Source organism: Chionomys nivalis, chromosome 25 (genome assembly GCF_950005125.1).
Source record: "Chionomys nivalis chromosome 25, mChiNiv1.1, whole genome shotgun sequence".
Taxonomy (NCBI): Eukaryota; Metazoa; Chordata; class Mammalia; order Rodentia; family Cricetidae; genus Chionomys; species Chionomys nivalis.
The window spans coordinates 16,181,088-16,204,533 of NC_080110.1; the positions used below are offsets into that span (position 1 = coordinate 16,181,088).

General features: G+C 35.1%; 1 protein-coding gene across 1 annotated transcript in view; it reads right to left on the reverse strand.

Moving 5' to 3' along the window:
• Positions 1-23,446, reverse strand: part of Lrriq1 (leucine rich repeats and IQ motif containing 1) — a 123,819-nt gene that overhangs the window by 80,204 nt on the left and 20,169 nt on the right. Inside the window, exons 11-16 of the mRNA XM_057757912.1 lie at positions 22,598-22,750; positions 21,292-21,442; positions 12,178-12,371; positions 9,277-9,404; positions 3,689-3,762; positions 2,207-2,300 (exon numbers count right to left, since the gene is read on the reverse strand). Of these exons, the coding sequence (XP_057613895.1) occupies positions 2,207-2,300; positions 3,689-3,762; positions 9,277-9,404; positions 12,178-12,371; positions 21,292-21,442; positions 22,598-22,750 (794 nt within the window). The remainder of the gene's footprint in view (positions 1-2,206; positions 2,301-3,688; positions 3,763-9,276; positions 9,405-12,177; positions 12,372-21,291; positions 21,443-22,597; positions 22,751-23,446) is intronic.

The following is a 23,446-nucleotide window of genomic DNA, read 5'->3' on the forward strand; positions in this document are numbered from 1 at the left end:
GATCGCTAGTACATATAAGGTATTGAAAGAAGACTATAAGCATATAAATTAATTAGATGTATGGCTCTATTATTTAATGACATTAATGTATCATGATAAAAATTTAGTTTTGCTAGTGAAAAAATATGATCAAATAAATGTGAGAAAATTACTGTGTTTACCAACTCTACATTCTCAAATTACTTAAAGCTTGGAATTCTTATCAAGACATTAAAATAGGGAGGATCCCCTCTGGAAAAGGTTCAGGACTCTTTTAGGAAGAGGGTGTCGAAGGACTGGAAGAGCAAGAATTGGTGAGTTCCTCCCAGGATGGTATTTGCGGGACACAACAGGTGAGCTGAATGCGGGAACTCACAAAGATTATGACAGTGTGCACAAAGCATGCATAAGCTGAAACCAGATAGTACCCCTGAATGGTGGGTGGAGTGTAGGGCAGAAAATCCCACCCCAGCCAAGGAGCTATAAGCACCTGATAATTATTGAGAGACAGTATTTTCTAATGGTGTGGCCCATGGTAAGTCAGTCATACAATGGAGCAGGCCCTGTACTCAAGAGGAGGTATGCAGCACACAAACACATACATACACTGAGAAGGAGGAAGAAGAAGAGAAGAAGGGGAAGGATCTGGGGGGACAGAGAGGAGAGGAGGAGCAGGAGGTAGAGTACTAAGATAGGTGAGTAGGAAGGCGTGGTTGCATTCTGGGAGGCAAAGGGGGCAAATATAATACAGATAAATTGTATAAAATTACCAAATAATATGTTTTTACAAAGTAAAATCAAGTAGTTTTAAGCACAGCACTAAATGTCAGATGTATTTCAAAATATTGCAGTCGTCACTATTTGGCAGCTGTCCGTGTGGAAAGTACTAGATAAGAAAAGGACAAAACAGTGTTTCTATCATCAATACTTTGCATCTGGCTAATGACATGAATAGCATTAGGAAAAGTGTTTTTGTTAGGGAGTATATTTTCGGGTAAGACTGAGCTTGAATTTCTATGTTAGGCAAATTTTGATGCTATCTTTCTCACTTCTACACACAAAAGTTCTCAAGCAGTTCACTTTAATCAGAATATTTTGAAATTCTTTACGATGTAAAAATTTGCATGGATGTTTAAGATAGAAATAATATGTTAAAGTCTCTGGGACATATAATCAAAATTCATAATGGGTGTACTTATTTGAAGAAGAGGGTTTTTTCCTTAAATTTTGAAGGGAGCAGTCCTCAGACCTGCAAAAGACAACAGTGTGTGGATTGTCCCTAAGTTCGGCAGTCAGCCATGTGAGCTTGTGGGGAATAGATGAGAAAGCTGATTAATGTAGGGAATAAAGTAGAAGAACACTGTGAGATTTCAAGATTAGTTTTTCCAGCTGGGCTCCTCCTACTCGAGGGCCAAATCAATATTTCATTTAGTGAAAACTTCCTGGTGCATATTCTGCCACTTACCAAGCGCCATTAATCATCAGTCAATGAAACAAATTCTCAAAGGAGATTTCAAATGTTGCCTCTGGATTATGTTTTAAAAGAGGTTTTTTTTTCTTTTTTCAGTACATCAGTTTTTTTTTTTTTTTTTTTTTTTTTTTTGCATGTTATCACTGGCTTGACATGAAAGTAAGAAACCAATTGGGAAAATCTATAACTAATCCCTTTGTTGGTACCATGAGGTTATGTAAAGTTCACTGAAACAAACTGTATCCAAGTTGCCTGAGTCCTTTCATTAACAAATCCATATTTTATAGACTTCTTGATTTTAAACCCTCTAGATAAATGAATCTCTTCTTTTAGATAATGGAATGTATATTAGAACAATTGATCTAACTGAAATTTGACAGGCTCAGTTTTTAAGTAAGAAATACGTAAGTTTTACTTTACCAGTCTGCCTTTCGGAAAGAAATAATTGAAATAGTAAGTTAGACACAGACTCACAAGATGTTGCTGGAAAATGTTAGTTCTCTAGCAAAGCAAAATCCAAGTTAATTCAAAGATAACTGGACTTCTCATCAACTACTTGCGTCAAAATCATACTTTCAAATTTGCATTAACTCATCTGTATGTGAGAAAATATTTTAGGATAATAATATTTTATAATGAACAAAAATAAATTAAGCTATTCAGGTAACTTTAATAATTTTTCAAGGAAAATTGGTATCATATTTTGCCCTAAGAAATGATAAATAGGATATTCATCGGTTAAAATTGTTTCCTTACCTCCAGTTTGTTTCCTGAAGGACTGGGTTCCCAGTAAGACAAAGCTCACGGAGAGAGTAGCATGCATTGAACCAAGACATGACACTTGTAAGATCTAAAGGAAGAAAGAAAGAAAGAAAGAAAGAAAGAAAGAAAGAAAGAAAGAAAGAAAGAAAGAAAGAAGGGAGGGAGGGAGGGAGGGAGGGAGGGAGGGAGGGAGGAAGGAAAGGGAGAAGGGAAGGAAGAAAGGAAGGAAGGACGGAAGAAAGGAAGGAAGGACGGAAGAAAGAAAGGAAGGATGAAAGAAAATTAGCAAAGTTACATAGATAATTTTAACATAATTGGGCATAAATAAATCACCAATTTCCCAATTAAAATGATACTTAATGTTTCCCATTGAAGACCCCAAGCTTTCAGAAAAGAGGAGGTACTGAGTAGAACATAGACTAGTATAAAATTATGTTTCCACCACTTAGCAACTATACAAACTCAGACAACTCATTTCTAAAATCCAGTTTTTGACTCTGTTGCTGTGTGAGAACTAGATGAGATAATGTACTTAATGCTATATTATACCTAGAACAAAAATTATAGCGCCAAAAATAAAGTAATAAAACATGCTAAAGCTTATAAGTACATCTACAGACACAATCACATAGACCTTCTACACTTTTAAAAATGAAGCTTATAGGTGAATCTAGACTGTGTAGAGACTTGATTTCACCCAGAAGGCTAACACTGACTATACATGCACACTTGTGGGTACATACAAAGGCACACAAACATGACATACACATGTGAAGTCAGGATCTGATGGAAAGGAAACACACAATATGTCCTTTTAGTTTTTCTATGATCTCAATAATTTTATGTTGGTTCCTCTGTAAGGACAGTACAATATTCTACTTTGCTGAATTAAAGTGTAAACTGTTAGAAACGAGGCTAGGATATCTGGGGAAACATATAGAGAAGAAAATTCAGGAATGATGGAGATGTATTTTGAGAATTCATTGCATGGCCTTGACAGAGTGTTGGATATGATGCAGGATGAAAAGATTCAAAGTAGCACAGGTATCCAGTGTTTGGGAAAAGGTCCAATAAACCTGACGCTAAGACGTATGTAATAGTTCTATAAATGACATAAGAATTTTGCACCCAACATAATGAAACCTTGTCAATCATCTCAGAGATCCAACTAAAGTCCAAGAGCACATATATTGTTTTTATAGCTTTTGGTGGGAAAAAAAGACTGTGGCTGCTGTTTGGAAGGGCCTGACTGGAAGAGTAAGTGGGAAAACATTTAGGGGGATTCATTCAATTCATAATGATTTAACGAACTTTTAATGGGTAAACAGGCAGGAATAAAAGAGCTAGCAGCAATCTTTTTGCTCATATTCATGTATATAAATGCATATGTATTCAGAAGAACTCTTCACTTTATTTGGAACAGAAATGAAAAGCCTATAATTTAATAGAAACAAAGAAATAGAATCCCAGGCTTACCAGAAAGGCAATTGTTGCTGACATCCAGCTTTTCCAAAGACACAAAATGAAAAAGTGGCACAATTGTTGTTAGACTGAAAGCAAAATATTACCATGATTAAAAAAAATTAATATGCATATTCTCGTTATTTTGTTTGAAGTACAACTCATTTATCTAATGCAATTATATAATTATAAGAAATTATATACAATTATTTATAATTGTACAATACAATGCAGTAAAATTAAAACATTGAATAACAGTATTTATTAAGAATGCAAGTAATCCTATTACGGAAAATCGAAGTTCATTTTTAAAGAGAATTTACTGTAGAACATTACAATAATGGCAGATTTTGAATCATTTAAGAAAGAAACTACCGTGGAATTGTTAATTACAGCCACAAATACCATGGACTTAAATATATATTTGTGATCCAGTTTAAAACAGGTAGTTATCTGGTTATTATTTTGCTATATATATTTATAAGGCTAGTTATACAGAAATTACATGATTTGTTTTTCCTCTTTTAGTTTAAGCACATGGCCTAAATCTTTTAGGTACAAACTTGGTTTTGGGGGTTACTAGGATTATTTTATATGTAAATAAAATGTCATCATTCCCCTTCCCCCACATTTCATTATTTCAGGCCTTCCCAGCTACACTAGCTCCAAGCTCTACATTGTCCCCTCCAAGTTGACAGCCTATTTTTCTTTGCTTATTATTGTTACACACAAATATTCAGGGGTGCGTGTGTGTCCATGTGTGTGTGTGTGTGTGAACCACACTGGTCACAGCGCAATGATAAATAAATCATGAGGAGCCCAGCTCTAAAGAATACATCTATACCACCTCTACAGAATCTATGGCTCAGATCACATTCTAAAAGGGTTCAGAAAGAATATAAGAGGCAGAATCGACTATGAAAGTTTTTCCTACTAATAGTCCCACTAAGAAGTTTGGACTGCTGGCAGTATCAATGAATGTTTTAACATGGAAGAGAAAATTTTACAGGGCTCTATTCCCAGACAAAAATCTAGAGGAACTAGGTACTGCTGGAAGAAGATTAAGCCTCTCCCAGGCTTTACTCTCCTTATTCATTGTTCAATGCAGAGTTTTAGTATACAATATACTACATATAAACAACAAAACCAAACTCAACAGGTTATCCTTATATTGGTGTGTGCATGCATACACAGACAACTTTTTAAAAAATCACTTTTAATAAAATAACTGATTATTGTTGCTTTAAAAGATATTTTAGACTAAAGGGAGTTACTATCAATATAAATACCTAACGTTGTATTGTGCTTCGTTCACAATTAGAAATATGAACTTAATTTCAATCAAGAAATAATGGTACTTAACATATGACATATATATATACATATATTCAAGTAAATGCTGAGAAATTCATATTAATTTTATCTTTCTGTCTCCCTCTCTCTTGCGTGGGTGTATGTGTCTAAACCTATTATAACTATTATTCTAAGGTCAGAGGTCACACAGCAGCACTGTGGCTAAAAGCCTCACGGTGTCTGGCACAGACTAACCCTTGTACTACCCTGTTCTGCATTAGGAGAAGGAAAGAAGATACTACTGATGAAACCTATACGAAATAACAAAGCTGGAGGAAAATGCCGTTCACTGTCGTGACTCCTAAGCACAATATAACCATTCATTCTAATCCTGTACACTGCCACTTCTTTAAAAGAGTCTCATGGGTGACAGGGTGTAGAACAAAAATACTTAAAAAAAAAAGCTGGAACTACACACCCCTCTTTGTATAACCTAAGAATAAAATTGACTTAAATGTCACATGAATGTAACAGGAAACAAAGGAAGAAGACAGAATAAACAAGTAAAAGGCAGGGAAGCAGGGGTTTGGTGAAGGAGAGGAGGAGGAAGACGGGCAAAATTAAAGCATTGTGGATAGATAATTATTTTATGTAAGACTTCATCTTATAGTGCTTCCATCCTGAACATGTTCCTGATAATTTTACAGATATAAATTTTGATTCTTCAAGTGATAGCATAAAAATACTTAACCAAAATTATGTTTGTAGTTTTTCTACATTTTAGTATTAAATCTATGTCTTTCTGCTAAAATTCAATAGCGAGTAAATTAGTTCACTCTCCATAATGCAGGTACTTTCTTTTCGTCATAATATTTTGTGTACTTCTCAAGGCTACATGGTGACATATACTTAAAAACACCAAGAGAAAATAAGCAATGTCATTCCAGAATTTAAAAACAGTATGACTTTTTTTTAAAAAAAAATCACTTTAAACAATTAAATTTCTGATGTGGTTAAATATCTCTGTAATGTGCATTTTTATCTACTCACATACTCATTCTTTTAAAACCATGATTTGTGAATTGTTTTTTTTTATCTTAATCAAGGAAAGTAGCTATTCATGCGTCTTTATGACTACCCATTGTGATGGTAGAAATCTGATCATAGACTCCTTTTACTCATGCATTTATAGGTTTTCCCTTTACTAACATTTCATGAATATTTTTTTCAAGAAAATTCAAACCAGAAAGACAAAGGGACATTAGTGAAAACCTAATACGACTTGACCTTGTCACATTAGCCCTGGGCATTAAATGATATAGCTTTCAAAGACGACAAAAAAGCAAAGATTTGTACAATGAGCACCCAATGGGTAAGTTTCAACTCTGGCCCCACTTAGGGTCTGACTGGAAGTAGGACAGTTTGTCTAGCCAGAGAGTCTTCGAGTTAGAACTCCTCCGAGTCAAACTTAAACCAGTCACATGGCCTAATGAAAATTTAAAACAGAAGACTGGATGAAACAAGTATTCCAAACAATATTCACTAAATACTGCTCTTTCTATGTGTTCCATTTGTGCGGAAAGAAGGTATGTGGATGTATAATCTCTTCCTCGTGATGGAAATAGTTACCAAAAATCAAAGAAAATATAAACCATGTAAGAGTATCCTAATTAGACATCCCAACCATGTCTATACAACCGCATTTTAAATGTCTCCATTTTAAATTCATTGGACTCACATTCATTCCCTATGTGGATGGTACTTGAACTTGGTAGCAGAAGGTAGGCAACAGCAACGCTTTGCTTGGGAAGAAGGTAAGTCTTAGACAATGCAGAAATCTGCTTCATGCAAACTGACCGGGATGTCAAAGATTCAAACCACAAACCTGAACTGGTCTATCTGAGTTTTAACACCCGCTATGTGGCTCTGCACACACTGCACAGACAGAACACTGTGACATGCATCACTGCTAAAGATATAAACCTGCTGATTATTAGAAATGGGCTAAATTAATACGTGAGAATTAGCCTAGAAGAGGCTAGATATAATGGGCCAGGCAGTGTTTAAAAGAAAAAAAAGAAAGAAAGAAATCTGCTGAGAAAAGACTAAGTCCTGAGATTATAAGCCATTCGGAAATAATTTCCTTTCCTCGCGTGCCTTCAGGTCTCCTGCTTTACTAACAGAATGTGCTGATATATGCAAAGGATTTGATAGTATAAAAAATGCTTAAATAAGTAATAGTATTATAAAATTCTATATGTTGTATACAATAATAATTATACATATATTTAATAACTGTATATTCCTTTTTGATCAGTATATAATGTACATTGACTGTGTTCCCCACATATTTCCACATACTTACCTGCCCCCTTCATCCTTGAACCCTTTTTCTCTAGTCTTATGCTGTATATACATGCATTATTTTTTTTTTATAAAATTACAAATGATGCTTGTCATTTTAGTCTGAATGACATTTTGTACAGACATGATACAAGTTTAATTTTTCTTTTCCAAGAAGTTTATAAAGGTTATAATATATGCGTCTCAATGTTATAGCTCTCAAAATAACAAGCCCCACCTTAGTATACAAATGTTTTATCGAAGTAAACAAAATTACAAATATTAAAAATTGGGAGAAATTATTTCAACGATCATTATAAAATCCCGGAACTGATTGGTGTAGTTGAATAATTCCTTGATAGGGGAATATCATCAGAGAATGATAAAGCCAAAGCTCATCATTACCTGTGATATTTTAACTTTGACAGAAAGAATATTTCATTGTAGGCTTAAAGCAGTCAAATAACTAAGGGCATTTTTCTTTTTTTTTTTTTTTTTTGAGACAGGGTTTCTCTGTGGTTTTGGAGCCTGTCCTGGAACTAGCTCTTGTAGACCAGGCTGGTCTCAAATTCACAGAGATCCGCCTGCCTCTGCCTCCCAAAAATATAAATATTTTCTAGTGTGAGAAATATAGTTTGAGAACTACTTCTGTCAAATATGTGTATTGTGCTCATCTGTGCATGGTTTACTACCTGTGTCCAATTCATAATTGATCACTTCATTTTTGATTATATTTTTATAAAAAGATCAAAGATCCTACGTACTCATACAGGTCCAAAGTACATATGTAGTTTCACTTGAAGGAGCTTACTTCAAATTGAAACAATGTTCTGTTAAATGCAAGTCAGATTTCATAATTTAGATATGATTACAACAATGTAATTTGACTTTAAAATGTATATTTATGTTTTTTATTTTCAAAGACTAATAGCTCTGGGTTAAATCATTTGATACACACGTGCTTAAAATATGAACACTCCTTGGCAAAGACTGAGAGAAAGTATTTTATGGTTTATCAGCGAGCACACAGTTGTCCTTTCTCACTGGTCTTGTAAACATCTTGTAACTCAAAAAAATTAATTTCTTGTTATAGTAGTTCAACCATCTTTCTCCACATCTGTGGTTAATAAATTAATCATATTAGATTGAATATCTTTCAATAAAACATTAAGCACAGAGAGAAAAAAATGACACACATTATTGTGATATTTTGACTTTACACAATAATTCAGTCCAATGATCTAGGTATTTGATTGCTCTAATGTGCCTATAGATGCAGGTACTCAGTTTATATTAATGTTAAGACATTTTAAGTGTTACTCCTTTACATGCCTGTGGAATTCAAATTTAAATCCATTTTAGCAATTACAAAAGAAAAGCAAATTGACAGAAGATTTAAAAACCATTGTTTTATGACTTAATAAATAACATTTGAGAGAGTGAGGCATCCCTCTGTATTAAATTTCCTATATCTTATATTTTTTGAAGACTAATTCTTTATAAACATAAACAAGACTTCCCTGAGATGTTTCTACAAGTATTTTTTTTTTTTTTTTTTTTTTTTTTTTTTTTTTTTTTTTTTTGGTTTTTTGAGACAGGGTTTCTCTGTGGCTTTGGAGCCTGTCCTGGAACTAGCTCTGTAGACCAGGCTGGTCTCGAACTCACAGAGATCCGCCTGCCTCTGCCTCCCGAGTGCTGGGATTAAAGGCGTGTGCCACCATCGCCCGGCTTACAAGTACATTTTTGAGGGAAAACAAAATAAGTAGAATAAACTTAAAAAGTTTACTGAATGTGTCGGGTAACTCAGCCACTTCAGTTTTTAAACCTCTAGATAGTTATATCTGTATCCTGTGTACTGATTTATTTTGATGCATCCTGATTTAATTTCAGAAATCCCAAGTTTTCTAGTTTATGTACATCATATAGCAATTTTAAATAACTATTCCTAAAATAAAATATATCTTTACCTGTTTTGAGAGATACTAAGATCTTGTAGTAGAGGCAGCCAACACGAAGAAAGTACTTCCGCATTTAAGATGCTGTTGTCATCCAAATGCAATTCTCTAAGCAGAACATGATTTTTTAAGGATGGAGGCTGCGATTAAATATATTTTATTACTTGATAACAGGCAAAATATTTTCTTTTTTTTTTTCTGGGCCAATGGTTTTCTTTTTTTTTAAATTTTTTTTTATTCTTTTTTAATTAAAATTTCCACCTGCTCCCCGTTTCCCATTTCCCTCCCCTCCTCCCAAATATTGCCCCCTCCCCCCACTTCCCTCCCCCTATCCCCACTCCTCTTCTCCTCCCCCCACTCCATTCCCCCTCCCTCTCGATACTAAAGAGCAGTCCAAATTCCTCTGATGAGAAGCCAAGGACAATGGCACTAGGTTTCGGTCCTAATGCAAAATATTTTCTAAGCAAATTTAAAAGTATAGAGTCTACCAAAGCTTATGAGATATACATTCTGATAAGCAATAAACAGTAACTCAAAGCATATTATTATGAGTCTTTCAGTATGGATAAAATGCCTACTAACTACTTTTATTATTTCTAATGTTTTTTACAAGAAGTTTTATGACAAAATGCCATTTAATCTCGATAGGAGATAAATGTGTTCCAACTTATGTACCTGAGACTGAAATAGTATGATATGCTATACTTTAGTTTTTTGAGAATCTTACCTTAAACTATACTTATTAGACACCATAAGAAACTGGGGTTTTTCCTAACTGGATAAAAATCTAAATAATAAAAAGAGGCCAATGAGCAGGAAAGATATTTAAGAAAGGTAGTAGAATATAAAAATACAAGTATGAAAGGCCAGATGTTGGAAAGCGGGACAAAGGCAAAGAACGGACCACAGAACTACATGGGGCAGATGGTCAGATGAAAGTAAGTTGTAGGAAAATATCATAAGGAAATATAATTAAAAATGAGCTTTTATTGATGGTATCCTGTTTAGGTAGATGAAGTTGCTCCCAGAAGCTAAGTGTTATTAAATGAAAATCCCAGTTCCAAGAGTGCTCCCATCTCCATGTTGTTGGTCCATAAACTATATGGGCAATTGCCACTGGTCTTGGTTAAATACCAGAACTAGATGGATAAGATCTTATTGATGAAGACCCCACCTGCCTGGGTTGTATGACATAAAGAAATAAAACTGGAACTGGGCTGAACCCTTCTTTGCTGTCTAGCCTTCAGACTTTAATAAAATATTATACAGGCTTCTTGGGGACAATTGTCATCAATGCTCAAATTCAGTTGTGCACCTGTATGCAGCACTATTCACAAGACAAGTGATATGAACCCAGTAGTTCAACAATGATAAATCTGTTACAGGAATAAACAACTGCTTTCTGATTGAATTTATTGCTTCCTCTACAGGAGAAAATTCCTGCCTGTACAGTAAACATGGTATAAACTCCTTCGATGGGAAGTTTGTAAGCTCTAATAGGGAAGAATGCTGAGAGACAATGCTCTTGTACCCTGTAAAGATTTGTCACTCATATTGGTTTCATAAAACACTCTTTGGCCAGTAGCCAGGCAGGAAATCTAGATGGTCAACCAGACTAGGAAAATTCTGGGAAGAGGAAAAGCAAAGAGTCAGTCATCAGCTGGATGCAGAGGAAGCAAGATGAGAGTACCTCACTAAGTAAGGTACCAAGTCATGTGGCTAAGCATAGATAAGAATTTAAGTTGTAAGAGATAGTTAGCCTGAACAATTGGTCAAACAGTTTATAATTAATATAAGGTTTCTGTGCTTTGTTCAGGACTGAACAGTTGTGAGACTCGGTGTTATGGAAACTTCCTTCTACAGAAGATAATGATGGTATTTTGTTAATTAAACATGATGTGCCTTTCAAAATTGTCTTCTCCATAACTAAGCTAATTATCATATATTACTGCAGTCAGCTTCAGAGATATTTGGTTTTACAGTGCTGAGTGTATGTACTCAACTGATCAAAGTAGAGAGAATAAACTGGTGATCAATGCCAATCTGTAAGCTCTTCCAAAGCTCATATAACATTTAAGAAGGAGTCAAAGAATGTTGGGACTGGAGGGAATGAGGTGGACCATTTGGAACACTATCTTCAGGGCACAACATGGTCATTACATTCTTGAATGAACAGCAGTTCTGTGGAGCTGCAAAAGATCTCCTCTAAGTTAGACTTGACAACACCTAATCATAGAATGCTAAATGCCCCATGAAGCCCTACCCTTCTCTGAAGATTTCTATGCAGTTAGTAATAGTGTTTAAATGCTCCTGAAAAAAAAATACCTAGCTGTACTTCTGTACATAGCATGAATGAAACTCATTGAGTTTCTTTCTCTTTTTCCCTCTCTCCATCTCTCCCTCCCCACATACAAAATAAATGATATAAGAGGGCAACAAGTGGCCGGGCGGTGGTGGCGCACGCCTTTAATCCCAGCACTCGGGAGGCAGAGGCAGGCGGATCTCTGTGAGTTCGAGACCAGCCTGGTCTACAAGAGCTAGTTCCAGGACAGGCTCCAAAACCACAGAGAAACCCTGTCTCGAAAATCAAAAAAAAAAAAAAAAAAAAAAAGAGGGCAACAAGTTCAAAAGGGAAATAACTGGTATTGGAAGTGGATGAGAGAGTAATGTGTTTTTTGAATATGGTCAAACTATATTGTGCTCATGTATGGAAATACCATAATGAAAATCATTATTATGTGTAATTAATATATTCTAACAAAAACTAAAAAGAAAAAAAGTAACTTGTAAATAATGTAAATAATTAAAAATAAAGAAAAACTATTTAAATTGCTTTCAAAATATATAGTAGATATTTCAATTAAAAGAAGGACATTGCATTGGTTATGGATATTAATTACTTATTTAATTTACCTCTCTTAGGTAATTTCCCTGTAGCTTTACTATTTGGAGCAATCCACAATGTCCGATGCCATCAACATCAGTAAGATGATTATGTGAACAATCCAAGTATATGATGGTTGGTGCTTCACAAAGACCTTTAGTGCTGATTAACTGATTATGGTCCATAGTTAGTTGCTGAAGGGATTTCAAAGATTCTAAACCACCTGGAAGATAAGTTTTCTAATATCACACTTCTATTATACATTCTTCTTGAGACATAACATCATGCAAACTGTTTTTGGAGATAAATTCACATCTTCATCTATATCTGTCTTTCAGCCATTTTAGATTTATCTGTTGAGAGTTCTCTATTTAGGTCTATACTCCTTTTTTTTTAAAAAAAATTATTTGGTCTTTTTTTTTTTGATGATCAATTTCTTGAGTTCCTTATATATTTTGGAGATCAGACCTCTGTCTGATGTGGGGTTGGTGAAGATTTTTTTCTAATTGTGTAAGAGTCCATTTTGTCTTGTTGACTGTGTCCTTTGCTTTACAGAAGCTTTTCAGTTTCAGGAGGTCCCATTTACTAATTGTTTCTTTCAGAATCTGTACTACTGGGGTTATATTTAGGAAGTGGTCTCCTGTGCAAATGCGTTCAAGTGTACTTCACACTTTCTCTTCTATGAGGTTCAGTGTGGTTGGATTTATGTTATGGTCTTTGATCCATTTGAGTTTTGTGCAAGGCAATAGATATGGATCTATCTTCTTTCTCAATCTCAAAGATAGGCATCACCTCAGAATAAAGGGTTGGGGGAAAATTCTAATTAAAAGGACCTAAGAAACAAGCTGGTATAGCTATCCTACCTAATAGCTAACAAAACAGACTTCAAACTAAAATCAAACAAAAGAGACAAATAAGAACATTTTATATTAATCACAGGAACAAAACCCATCAAGAGGAAATCTCAATACTGAACATCTATGCCCCAAATACAAGGGCACTCTCATGTGTAAAAGAAACACTACTAAAGCTACACATCAAACCCCACAAACTAAAAGTAGGAGATTTCAACACCCCACTCTCAGTACAGGACAGGTCTACCAGACAGAAACTTAACAGAGAAATAAGGGAACTAACAGATATTATGACTCAAATAGACTTAACAGACATCTACAGAACATTCCACCCAAACATAAAAGAATAGAACTGTTGGGAGCAGTGAGACCCCGATCTTGAATTTCTTGTAATCCCCTGATCTGAGTGCCTACAGCTGCTCTGAGCACGAGACCTTCAGGAGTTCCTGACGGCAGGAGAGTGGTTTCTGGTGGGTTTGGCTGGGGCGTGTCTATCTCTATATAATCTGACCCTGAACACAATAAAGGGGGTATTCTTGGGGAATTCAAGAATGACCAGGGTCGCTGTCTCTCCGTCTGTATGTGTCTGTGTATTTTAACCTCCAGCCCCCTTGTCCGAATCTCGGTAACTGGGTTCAAGAGCACAGAGCGCAGACACGGGGGCGCAGTGCGCCCCATATACCCTTTTCTCAGCACCTCATGGAATCTTCTCAGAAATTGAACACATATTAGGTAACAAAGCAAACCTCAATAGATACAAAAAATTGGAATAACCCCATGTATCTTTTTGGATTGCCGTGGCTTAAAATTAGAATTCAACAGCAACACTAATTTCAGAAAGCTCATAAGCTGGTGGAAATTAAACAATGCTCACCTGATTCAGCAATGGGTCAAGGAAGAAATTAAAGACTTTCTAAAATTCAATGAAAATGACACACAGCACCTCAAATTTATGGGAAACAATGAAAACAGTGTTAAGAGGAAAGTTCATAGCACTAAATGCCTACATGAAGAAGCTGAGAAAAATTCCGTTCTAGTGAGTCAACAGAACACTTGAAAACTCAAGAACAAAAAGAAGCAAACTCTCCAGGAGGGAAGGAAATAATCAAATTGAGGGCTGAAATCAACAAAATAGAAACAAAGAAAACAATACAAAGAATCAATGAGACAGAGCGTTGGTTCTTTGAGAAAATCAACACAATAGACAAAAGTTTATCCAAACTAATCAAAAGAGAGAGAATATCCAAATTAACACAATCAGAAATGAAAAGGGGACATAGCAACATACATGGAAGAAATCCACAGAATCATCAAGTTGTACTTCGAAAACCTACGGTATTCTTAACTTTATAAAGTTCTTTAAAGCCCCCAATCCTGGAATGTATGCTTGAGCTAAAGCCAAGTGTGTCTACTGCTCAAAGTACTCAGTCCACGCTATATATGGATCAAACATTTTAAATATCCATTTTAAAGAATTCTCACAGCAATTAGCCAACCTACAATAAAACCTGTCACCTGACATAAATAGCAAAGCTAAAGATGTGAAAGTAGCCAGGAAGCTTTCAATGAATACAATATTAACATCCAAGCTCTCTCAATTCTTCAAAAATGCTTATGTCCAAAATTTTTTTCACGACTATCTACACATATGCTCAGCTGACCTACTGTCTACACTTATGCTCAGCTAACATTGAGAGTTTTAATTTCAGTGCAAAGTCCTTAAATTATCTATAGAAACAAGAAACATTGAAGAAGGAGTCAGGGCACTCATCCATATTGTGAATTTTCACCACAATTTTTTCACGATTGCTTTTTCTCTACTTGTAAACCTGGGCACTGACTGCATTTCCAAAGGTGCACTAGTGCCATCTAGTGGATCCAAATGTTTATGGTATAATACTGAAAACATTTCTACTTGCTAAACATTAGAATTTTTACTTTCTTCCTCAATAATTCAAACACATAATCTTGATGTATTCCCGTCGTGTCTTGCACAATGACTATGAGTCACAGGTTCAAAAGTTGTGTGGCAGGTGTATTGTGTAATTATATCATAATCTCAAAAAAAAAAACCCACTCAACATTAAAAAATAAGGAAATGGAATGAATTCCAAACCTGAAATCCCGCCTACATCATTTACTAGCAGTGTAACTTCAACTGACTTTCTTCAGCATATGGGTAATGCTTTTATTAAATATGTGAAGGAAGAGAAGATTCATCTGTAACTATTTCATAATATCTACATGAGAAGTAAATTACACAACTAATGTACTAGGATGAAGACGATTTATTTCTGCTATATTAAAAATCTGTTTTTCTGTAATCATACTTATAAAATTTTATTTTCATAAAACATGGAGTTATTTTCAAAAAAACAATATAAATTTAGTGATTCTGTTGAAGTCACTAAGAACTAACATGAAAATGAAAGAAATAAAGAATCCTTGACTATATATCTGAATATAAATTACCCATTTTTCACTGGAATTGCCTATGTTCAAACGAAAACTATTTCAGTAAAACATAAAATCCTAAAATTGCCTGAAAGCCAGTTTTAGAAACTTTAACCATCAACGTCAAACTTCCATTCCAGCGTTGTTTCTCCATCTAACAAATTGAAAACAAATGTTTTCCCAATTTTAGGCAATAGAAGACATCAGTTATAGAAATCATATGGAAACATCCCTATTTAACTGCATTCCAACCAAACTAAACTAAATTATGAATGGAAAATTCAAGAAAAATAAAACATCATTCAAATAAAAAAGAATAACTAAATGTCTGCTCTGATAAAAAGTGAATTTGCTAAAGATCACTTGATCAGTAAGCTTTTGTGAGCTAATTCTGAATGTGCAGAAAAACATTCCAGAGCATGGCAAATTCTTGTTCAATGGAAATATCTTTGCAAATAGTGTCAAGGATTCACAGAAACTTAAAAACATGCTTTTTTTTTGCTTGTTTGTTTGTTTGTTTTATTCTTGTTTTTGTTTGCTTGCTTTCATTGTTTTGTTTTCTTTTTAGGGTGCTTCAGGGGTGAAGGAAAATGGGGAAGCAGAAAATGAGCGAAATCGGGGTGCAAGATGTGAAATTCCCAAAGAATCAATAAAGAAGTTAAATAAAAAAAAAAGTACCCTTTATATTACTACACAACTTCTACAAAAGCACACACTAAAAAAAATGCTTGTTTCTTAACTTCACTAACCACAATTAGTCTGTACTTCGTTAAGCTGAAATATTCGTACTGTGATTCAATTAAGATTTAAATGTAGATCTCATTAGTGATAGTGAAAACTGTATATTCCCAGAGTTACTGCATGTAAATATATTTTAATATTAAATTTAATAATAATAAAAATCCAGTTTCATAACTTGAGTTTACCAGTACTTTTGTTAAAAGAGTACCTCTTACTTTGAAATTAATTTAATTATTTCATTTTGCCACTACAATGTTGAATTGTTTAATTTGTAGTGAACTGATTTTAATATCTAATGAATTGATTTAAAAGATTAATGGTAATATTACTATTGTCCACTTAAATCTAAAGGAACACAGATAACATTTATAATATTTTTATAATATAAAGATTATTTAAAGTGAGCACTGCTTATTGCCTACAGCAAAGACAGAGAGGACTTAGAAAAGCATCAGCAAGCAATTAAATTTGAAACTAAAAATATAAAACAGCATGGTATCTCTGCCAATTTTACTTCACCTACTTAAGAAATATTATACAACGGAACTGTAACTTGCTGACTTCTAAATACCAATCCATCTTCGTGCTCCTTCGTGAGAGTGCTTAAGAGCAGTATATCATCCAAATGACAAAATCGATCTTTTCCCATAGCTCAACCAGAATTTCTAGGCTGCTCTTAAAGATGAAAACCAGACTCCACTGGTCGTCAGGAAAGCACTTGCAAATATACACTCTTCTCGCACTCAATAAATAGAGCAGTCTCACTACATCCAAAAGACAGCAAAGGCATCCTAGGCTTGTTTTCTCTGTACTACAGAGATACTTCAGGCACATCAATTAAAGCAGTGGCGGCTTTCACATACATCTGATAGATATCCTTTCCCAGGAAATCCAGTGCTTACACAAATTCCCACATAGCACTACTGCCAATAAAAATGGCGACTCTACTAATTCTTAAAAACAGTGTCTGTTCTTAGTCTCTTTAGCTTTGTTCTAGTACTCTCGTGTGTGCCCACATGGTAATATACTATTAATGCTCTTGCCTTCATTTTTTTTTTAAATATTTATTTATTTATTATGTATACAATATTCTGTGTGTATGCCTGCAGGCCAGAAGAGGGCACCAGACCCCATTACAGATGGTTGTGAGCCACCATGTGGTTGCTGGGAATTGAACTCAGGACCTTTGGAAGAGCAGGCCATGCTCTTAACCTCTGAGCCATCTCTCCAGCACTCTTGCCTTCATTTTTAAAAAAATCATTATTCGAGCTAGTTCCAGGACAGGCTCCAAAGCCACAGAGAAACCCTGTCTCGAAAAACCAAAAAAAAAAAAAAAAAAAAATCATTATTCCTTCTGTATTATTTATACTAGAATTTCAAAACAAAACAAAAATATAACAACAATTATTTGTATCTGGGAAAATTCATGGGTGTTTGAACACACTACAAGTGAGAGTGTCTTTGTGACAGAAACTTTAAATATGGATCAAAAAGGTAGGCTCAAATCTAAACTTTATGACTATAAATATCTAAATCAATGATACTTGAAACATTTTAAAGTAGAAGGTGATCCAGAGGAAAAAACAAAAGAAAAGCCATGAAAAAAAAAGGGGGGGCTTTAGTTTCAAGGACATTTTAAGGGCAACTATGGTAGCATAATATTCAAGGCTGAAATTTATAATAAAAATAACAGTCTTCTTTGAAAATGTAGAAATTCACAGTCTCAAAGAAGAAAGCCAAAGCTATGCAAAGCAATGTGTTGCTAATAATAATATTATTAACATTATCATTGCTAATAATAACAGCTGACATTTAAAATATCACAACCCAACCAGTCTAAAACCAATCAGCTTAAATGAAATAACTGAGATACATCTTACAGAATAAAAATTGTCTCCCAATGAAAAACAAAAGTCGGTCACCTTTTCAAGGCTCATAAAACATTCATTACAATAGCACCATATACAACTGACAAGACAGCCATGCATTATTCTAAATAGTAGAAGTGCAGGTTTTCTCTGGCTATGAGAAAACAAGAAAGAAATGAGAAAAAATAATAAATATTTTTGCAAAGAAATGTAAATCTTCAGAAAAAGGACAACATACAACTGCAAAGCCAATTAAATTACATATCAGAACCTGCAGGAAGGGATATGTGATGATTTAAGCATTTATGCCAATACATACACAATATTAGAATGAAGTGTTTGAAAATGAAGAGTGTAAAGAACAGAAAGGAAACTGATATACTCTATATTACTATCAGACTTGCAAAAAAACACTACACGTATTAAAGAAGTACAACACAGGCTTTTCTAAATTACAAAAGCCCCTTGGCCTACAATAAAAATCACAGCTAATTATTTGACCTAACATCAGTCAATAATTCACAATGAAAAGATAATAGGCAGTCAAGGAAAAGGACTGTTATAAACTCCATAATAAGGGAAAATTTTAAAGAATTTTAAATAACATCACTTAAAATGTGCTAGGATTTATCACCAGTGCATGAACTGGCATTTTGGAGCCCATTTCCTAAGGAGGGATACCTTGCTCAGCGGGGAGGGGCTTGTCCTGTCTCAACTTGTTAAACCAGGCTTTGTAGACTCTCCATGGGAGGCCTTACTTATCCTTTCTGAGGAAGAGATGGAAGATTAGGTGGTGGGAAGGTGTGGGGTTTAAACTAGAGGATGGAGGAAGGGAGGAACTGTTGTATGTAAAATGAAAAAAAAAACCTTTCAATAAGACATATAAAAATGTGCCACATTTAGTGAAATTATAGATATCGATATGATGTGGTAGCTAAAGTTGATTAGCAACTGGACAGGATCAAGATTCACCTATGAAAGGAACTGCTGGTTATATCTGTGAGGAATAATCTAGAGAGGTGGGGATGTCTGGGAGGGATGCTCCTGATTAAGATAACCAAGATAGGAAGACCCATCAAAAACTTTGAAGGCTCAATTAATAGGTCCTATTGCTGAAGAAACAACACACCTAAGTCACAGAATGTGAAGAAAACAAGAAGATAGTTACATGGAAACTAACTTCTTATTGGCTAACTTTTGTGGTGCTAGAGAGTGTTATGCATGCTCCTGAAGAAAAAAAGTATTCATTAGTTCATCCAATTATGAACAATTATAACTGAGTTACAATAATGAATGCTCTGGCCAGATAAGACCTCTGGTGCAGTAATGGCACAAATGTTATGGGAATAACCAATCACTTTCTGATAGAATCTAAATTCTTTTCCATGAGGTGACCACCTACCTGATACCACAAAAGAGATTACAGACCTATGGCTAGATTGGTCAGAAGAGAACCTATTACTAAAGGGATACAATAATAAAACTATTCCTATTGACTTATTGTTGTCCTCATAGATCAGAGCATCTTTCAATACTCATCATAAAAGCTTCTTGCAGGAGATGCCAATTAGCACAGGAACCCTCAATTTGTCAACTTATAGAGAGGAAGAGACCGTGGAGTGCTCAGCCCTAAATAGGAAATAAATATCACACTTCTCCCTAAAGCTCAGAGCCAGAAAGACTATAAGAGCCACAGATAGGAGATAATATTAAGGAAACAGTATTTTCCAGAAACAACAGGGCAGCTGCACATGGAAACTCACGGTGATTGCAACAGTATGCACAAGCTCAAACCAAACAAAAATCACACACATTTGGGGGAAGGTGGGCATGAAATTCCGGAACCAGTTGCAGAGCTATTGACATTGGATAGCTACTAGGGAAGGGAGATTCAATGGTTTTTCATAATGTATCTCCTGGTAGGTTGACAACATAGCAGGGAAGACCCTACCCCAGGACTAGGTAGATGATGGAACAGCATCTGTGAAGAAGTCCTGTCTACACAGCTGAAATCCAAGTTGATCAAACCCTTCTATTAGGCTTGGGGGAGCAATTTTACTGATTCAGCAAGGGAAGGACATGTACAAAGCCAGGAGGATTATGCCATAATTAGGTTTTGCCACAAATGAATGCATGAGCATAGCAACTAAGAGGATTGCTATAGATAAAGGACTTCAAGATTTTGATAAATGAAAAATGTTTATGATCCATGCTTTTATTCAAATAAATGTGATGCTTTTTGAGAAAATAAGAATATAGGATCACATATTATTGGTTCATGCAAGGAATCATTACTAGGTTTACTGGGTGCAACAATATTCTGTGGTTAAGTAAAAAAAAAAAGAACCATCCCATTCCCAGAAACTGTTTTTTCAAACATGAAGACAGAATTACATTTAAGGATTCTTTTAAAAACAAAAACAGAAATAAGGAAAACTCAGGCAAGCACTGAAAATATGTAATGGACATGTGCAGTTTCTGTTGTATCATTCTATTTTCACAAATGTTTTAAGATTTCCCACATCAAAGGAAGAGAAAGCAAATATAAGCAAACGCACAGAAGGAATGTCGAGAAATCTCAATAGAACCTGACCTGCATGGACAGAGGGCTGACTTATCTCCTTAACATACTCCACTCCCACTAAATACATACTGCTCTCCCACTAAATGCATACTCCACTCCTACCAGATATGTCTATGTCAGTCAGGATTAATAGTGACTAGGATGGAAGAGGAGGTAAGGTGATATCTGTGGGGGTGAAGCAGACATTTAGCAATTTGTAGAGCTATCAGAGCCAAAGTTTCATCAAGTTCCCCAACTTTTGACAAACCTTGACTCTTTATTAACTGTTCAGTCATTAACAGGGTCCTTCAGTATCTGACGTTAAATTTGCAAAAAAAAAAAAAAATTAAGTATTCTTTATCCTCTCCTTCAGTGACTGGGATTACAAGCAGGTCCCCATACTCATGCAGCATTTACATGGGTTCTCTGACCCAACCTCAATCCTAAACTTGAACTGTAAGCATTTTAACCCCTGAGCATCTCCCTCACATCTTCCTAGGATTGTTTACAGGGGCTCTGGAGATCAGCCTAAGGTGTTCATGCCTGCCGGTCAACACTTTACCAACTGTGACATCGCCCCAGCCCTCGGAGAGGCTAATTTGAAAATGAATGAAAAAATACAATTATGGAAAATAAATGCTGAAATATTAAAATTGATCTTACTGATTCGAGTGATTTTGTTATGTGAAAGTTCGAGGTTTTGTATACTCGTGCATCCATCCAAACCATGAATAGATGTCAGCAGGTTATAATTAAGAAGAAGGACAACGAGATTTTCCAGATTTTCACAATTGATAGTTTCAATGTGGTTTTCCTAAAGCAGAGAAAGAGCAAATACAATAATTTTATTTCAATATTTTATCAATATAATACTTAATCCTTTCAAAATATTAAGGTTGAGATACAATGTCTAAATTGACATATAAGTCTCTAATTTCTAAACTAATCATGCAAATAACTACTCTATAAAGAAGAAAAATTAATGCACAAAGAAGTAGCTATTTTTACATTGGCTTAATAGTCTTTAAAATATAGAAGATAATACAACAAAATATTTGAACAATCTAAATAAGCAGAGTGGAATATTAGTCAATTATGTTGTTTGTGTATTCAGATGGGAAAGGTTGTGGTGATTAACTGAGCCCATGTTCACCATGATTCCTGAGTGGATGTGGGGGGAGGAACTTCTCATTTTACTGTGCATCTCTCTGACTTGTAAGGACCATGCTTTCACAAGTGTATCTGAGGAAGGGCACAGAGAAGCTGCTTGTCCACCATGTAAAGTTTATGAACTGATGGCATAAACTAATGAGATTCTGTGGTCTTTGAGATATGAGCCTATTTTCTAATCATAAGGAAGACACTGGGTGTCAGATTGTGAAGGAACATGAGTTGGAAAATCTCTTAGAAACCAGACAACCCAGTCTCGGCACACATGTGGTTCCTTCCCATATGAACTCACAGCTCAGCCAATGAAACACTGGGTGACATGACGTAGGCGCTTGATGACTGGATGAACGTCCATTCTTGGAAACAAAGAACCCCTAACAGTTACAAAATAGTCTAACCTTTGAGACCTCCTTATCAATAGACAAAAAAAGTAGGATTTTTGGATATTCTCAACCCAGCTAATATGTGATAATTATAAAAGAGACTAAGTTACATGGTATAAAATGTTCAGCCAGGCTTGGCTGCAGAATCACAAGAAATCACATGATGTTTTTATAATATTATTTTAAAGATTCTTGTCATTGCTACAGTCACCACAACATTTAAAAAGCAAAACCATTCATTACTGGCTCAGAATATCCTCAGCCTATCTACTCAGTTCCCTTAGGGCCGTGGTGCTTGCTTTAAACCTCATGCATCAAGATATTTTATTGCTTCTTCAAATCCATCATATCTGAAACTGAAACATGCAGCTAGTTAGTATCTATTGTATGGCAACTGCTAAAAACAAGCAACTTGCCTGCGCATCAATGTATTTAAGGTTTTTGCAGTGGTTCAGGCCATGCAGAGAAGTTAAGCCACAGCGTTGGAGGGACAGAAGCTGAAGATTTGGGCACTCTGCCAGTGTAGAGAGGCTACAGCCGGGTAAATCCTGGAATGTAATGGCTGTGACCTAGAGATTTCAAAGAGACTGTGATGAGCGACACTGTGGAACAGCACAATATAGATTAGCCTTGCAGGGTTCTCAAAAATTCCCCTAAGTAATTGTATATATAGAATCCGACCTTTTTTAAGAACTCAGTTTTTTTTTTTTTTTTTTTTTTTTTTTTTTTTTTTTTTTTGGTTTTTCGAGACAGGGTTTCTCTGTGGCTTTGGAGCCTGTCCTGGAACTAGCTCTGTAGACCAGGCTGGTCTCGAACTCACAGAGATCCGCCTGCCTCTGCCTCCCAAGTGCTGGGATTAAAGGCGTGCGCCACCACCGCCCGGCTCAAGAACTCAGTTTTATTCTACCTATCTGGTCTCATTTTCTTGCAACATAGCAAGATAACTCATGCAATCATTCACAATCAATTCAAGTGGAAAGGTAAACGTGAAAGCAATGTGGCAATCCCTTATTAAGTTTCTCCTTAATTTTTAGCAAATTTTCGTTGTTTTCATACTTTTCTTTGTATACTATAGCATAAAGGTCTATGCTATATGTCTAACAGTAGAGTTGAGATTCCTGGATCTCTGACAGGGACAAACATTGATGGAAATACAACATTTGGCCCATTTCTTGCTTAACCAACAAAAGTAATAACATATTTCTTACACTTAAGTAAATAAAGATTCTACTTTCATAATCATCTCAGAGTATTCTGAGTATTCA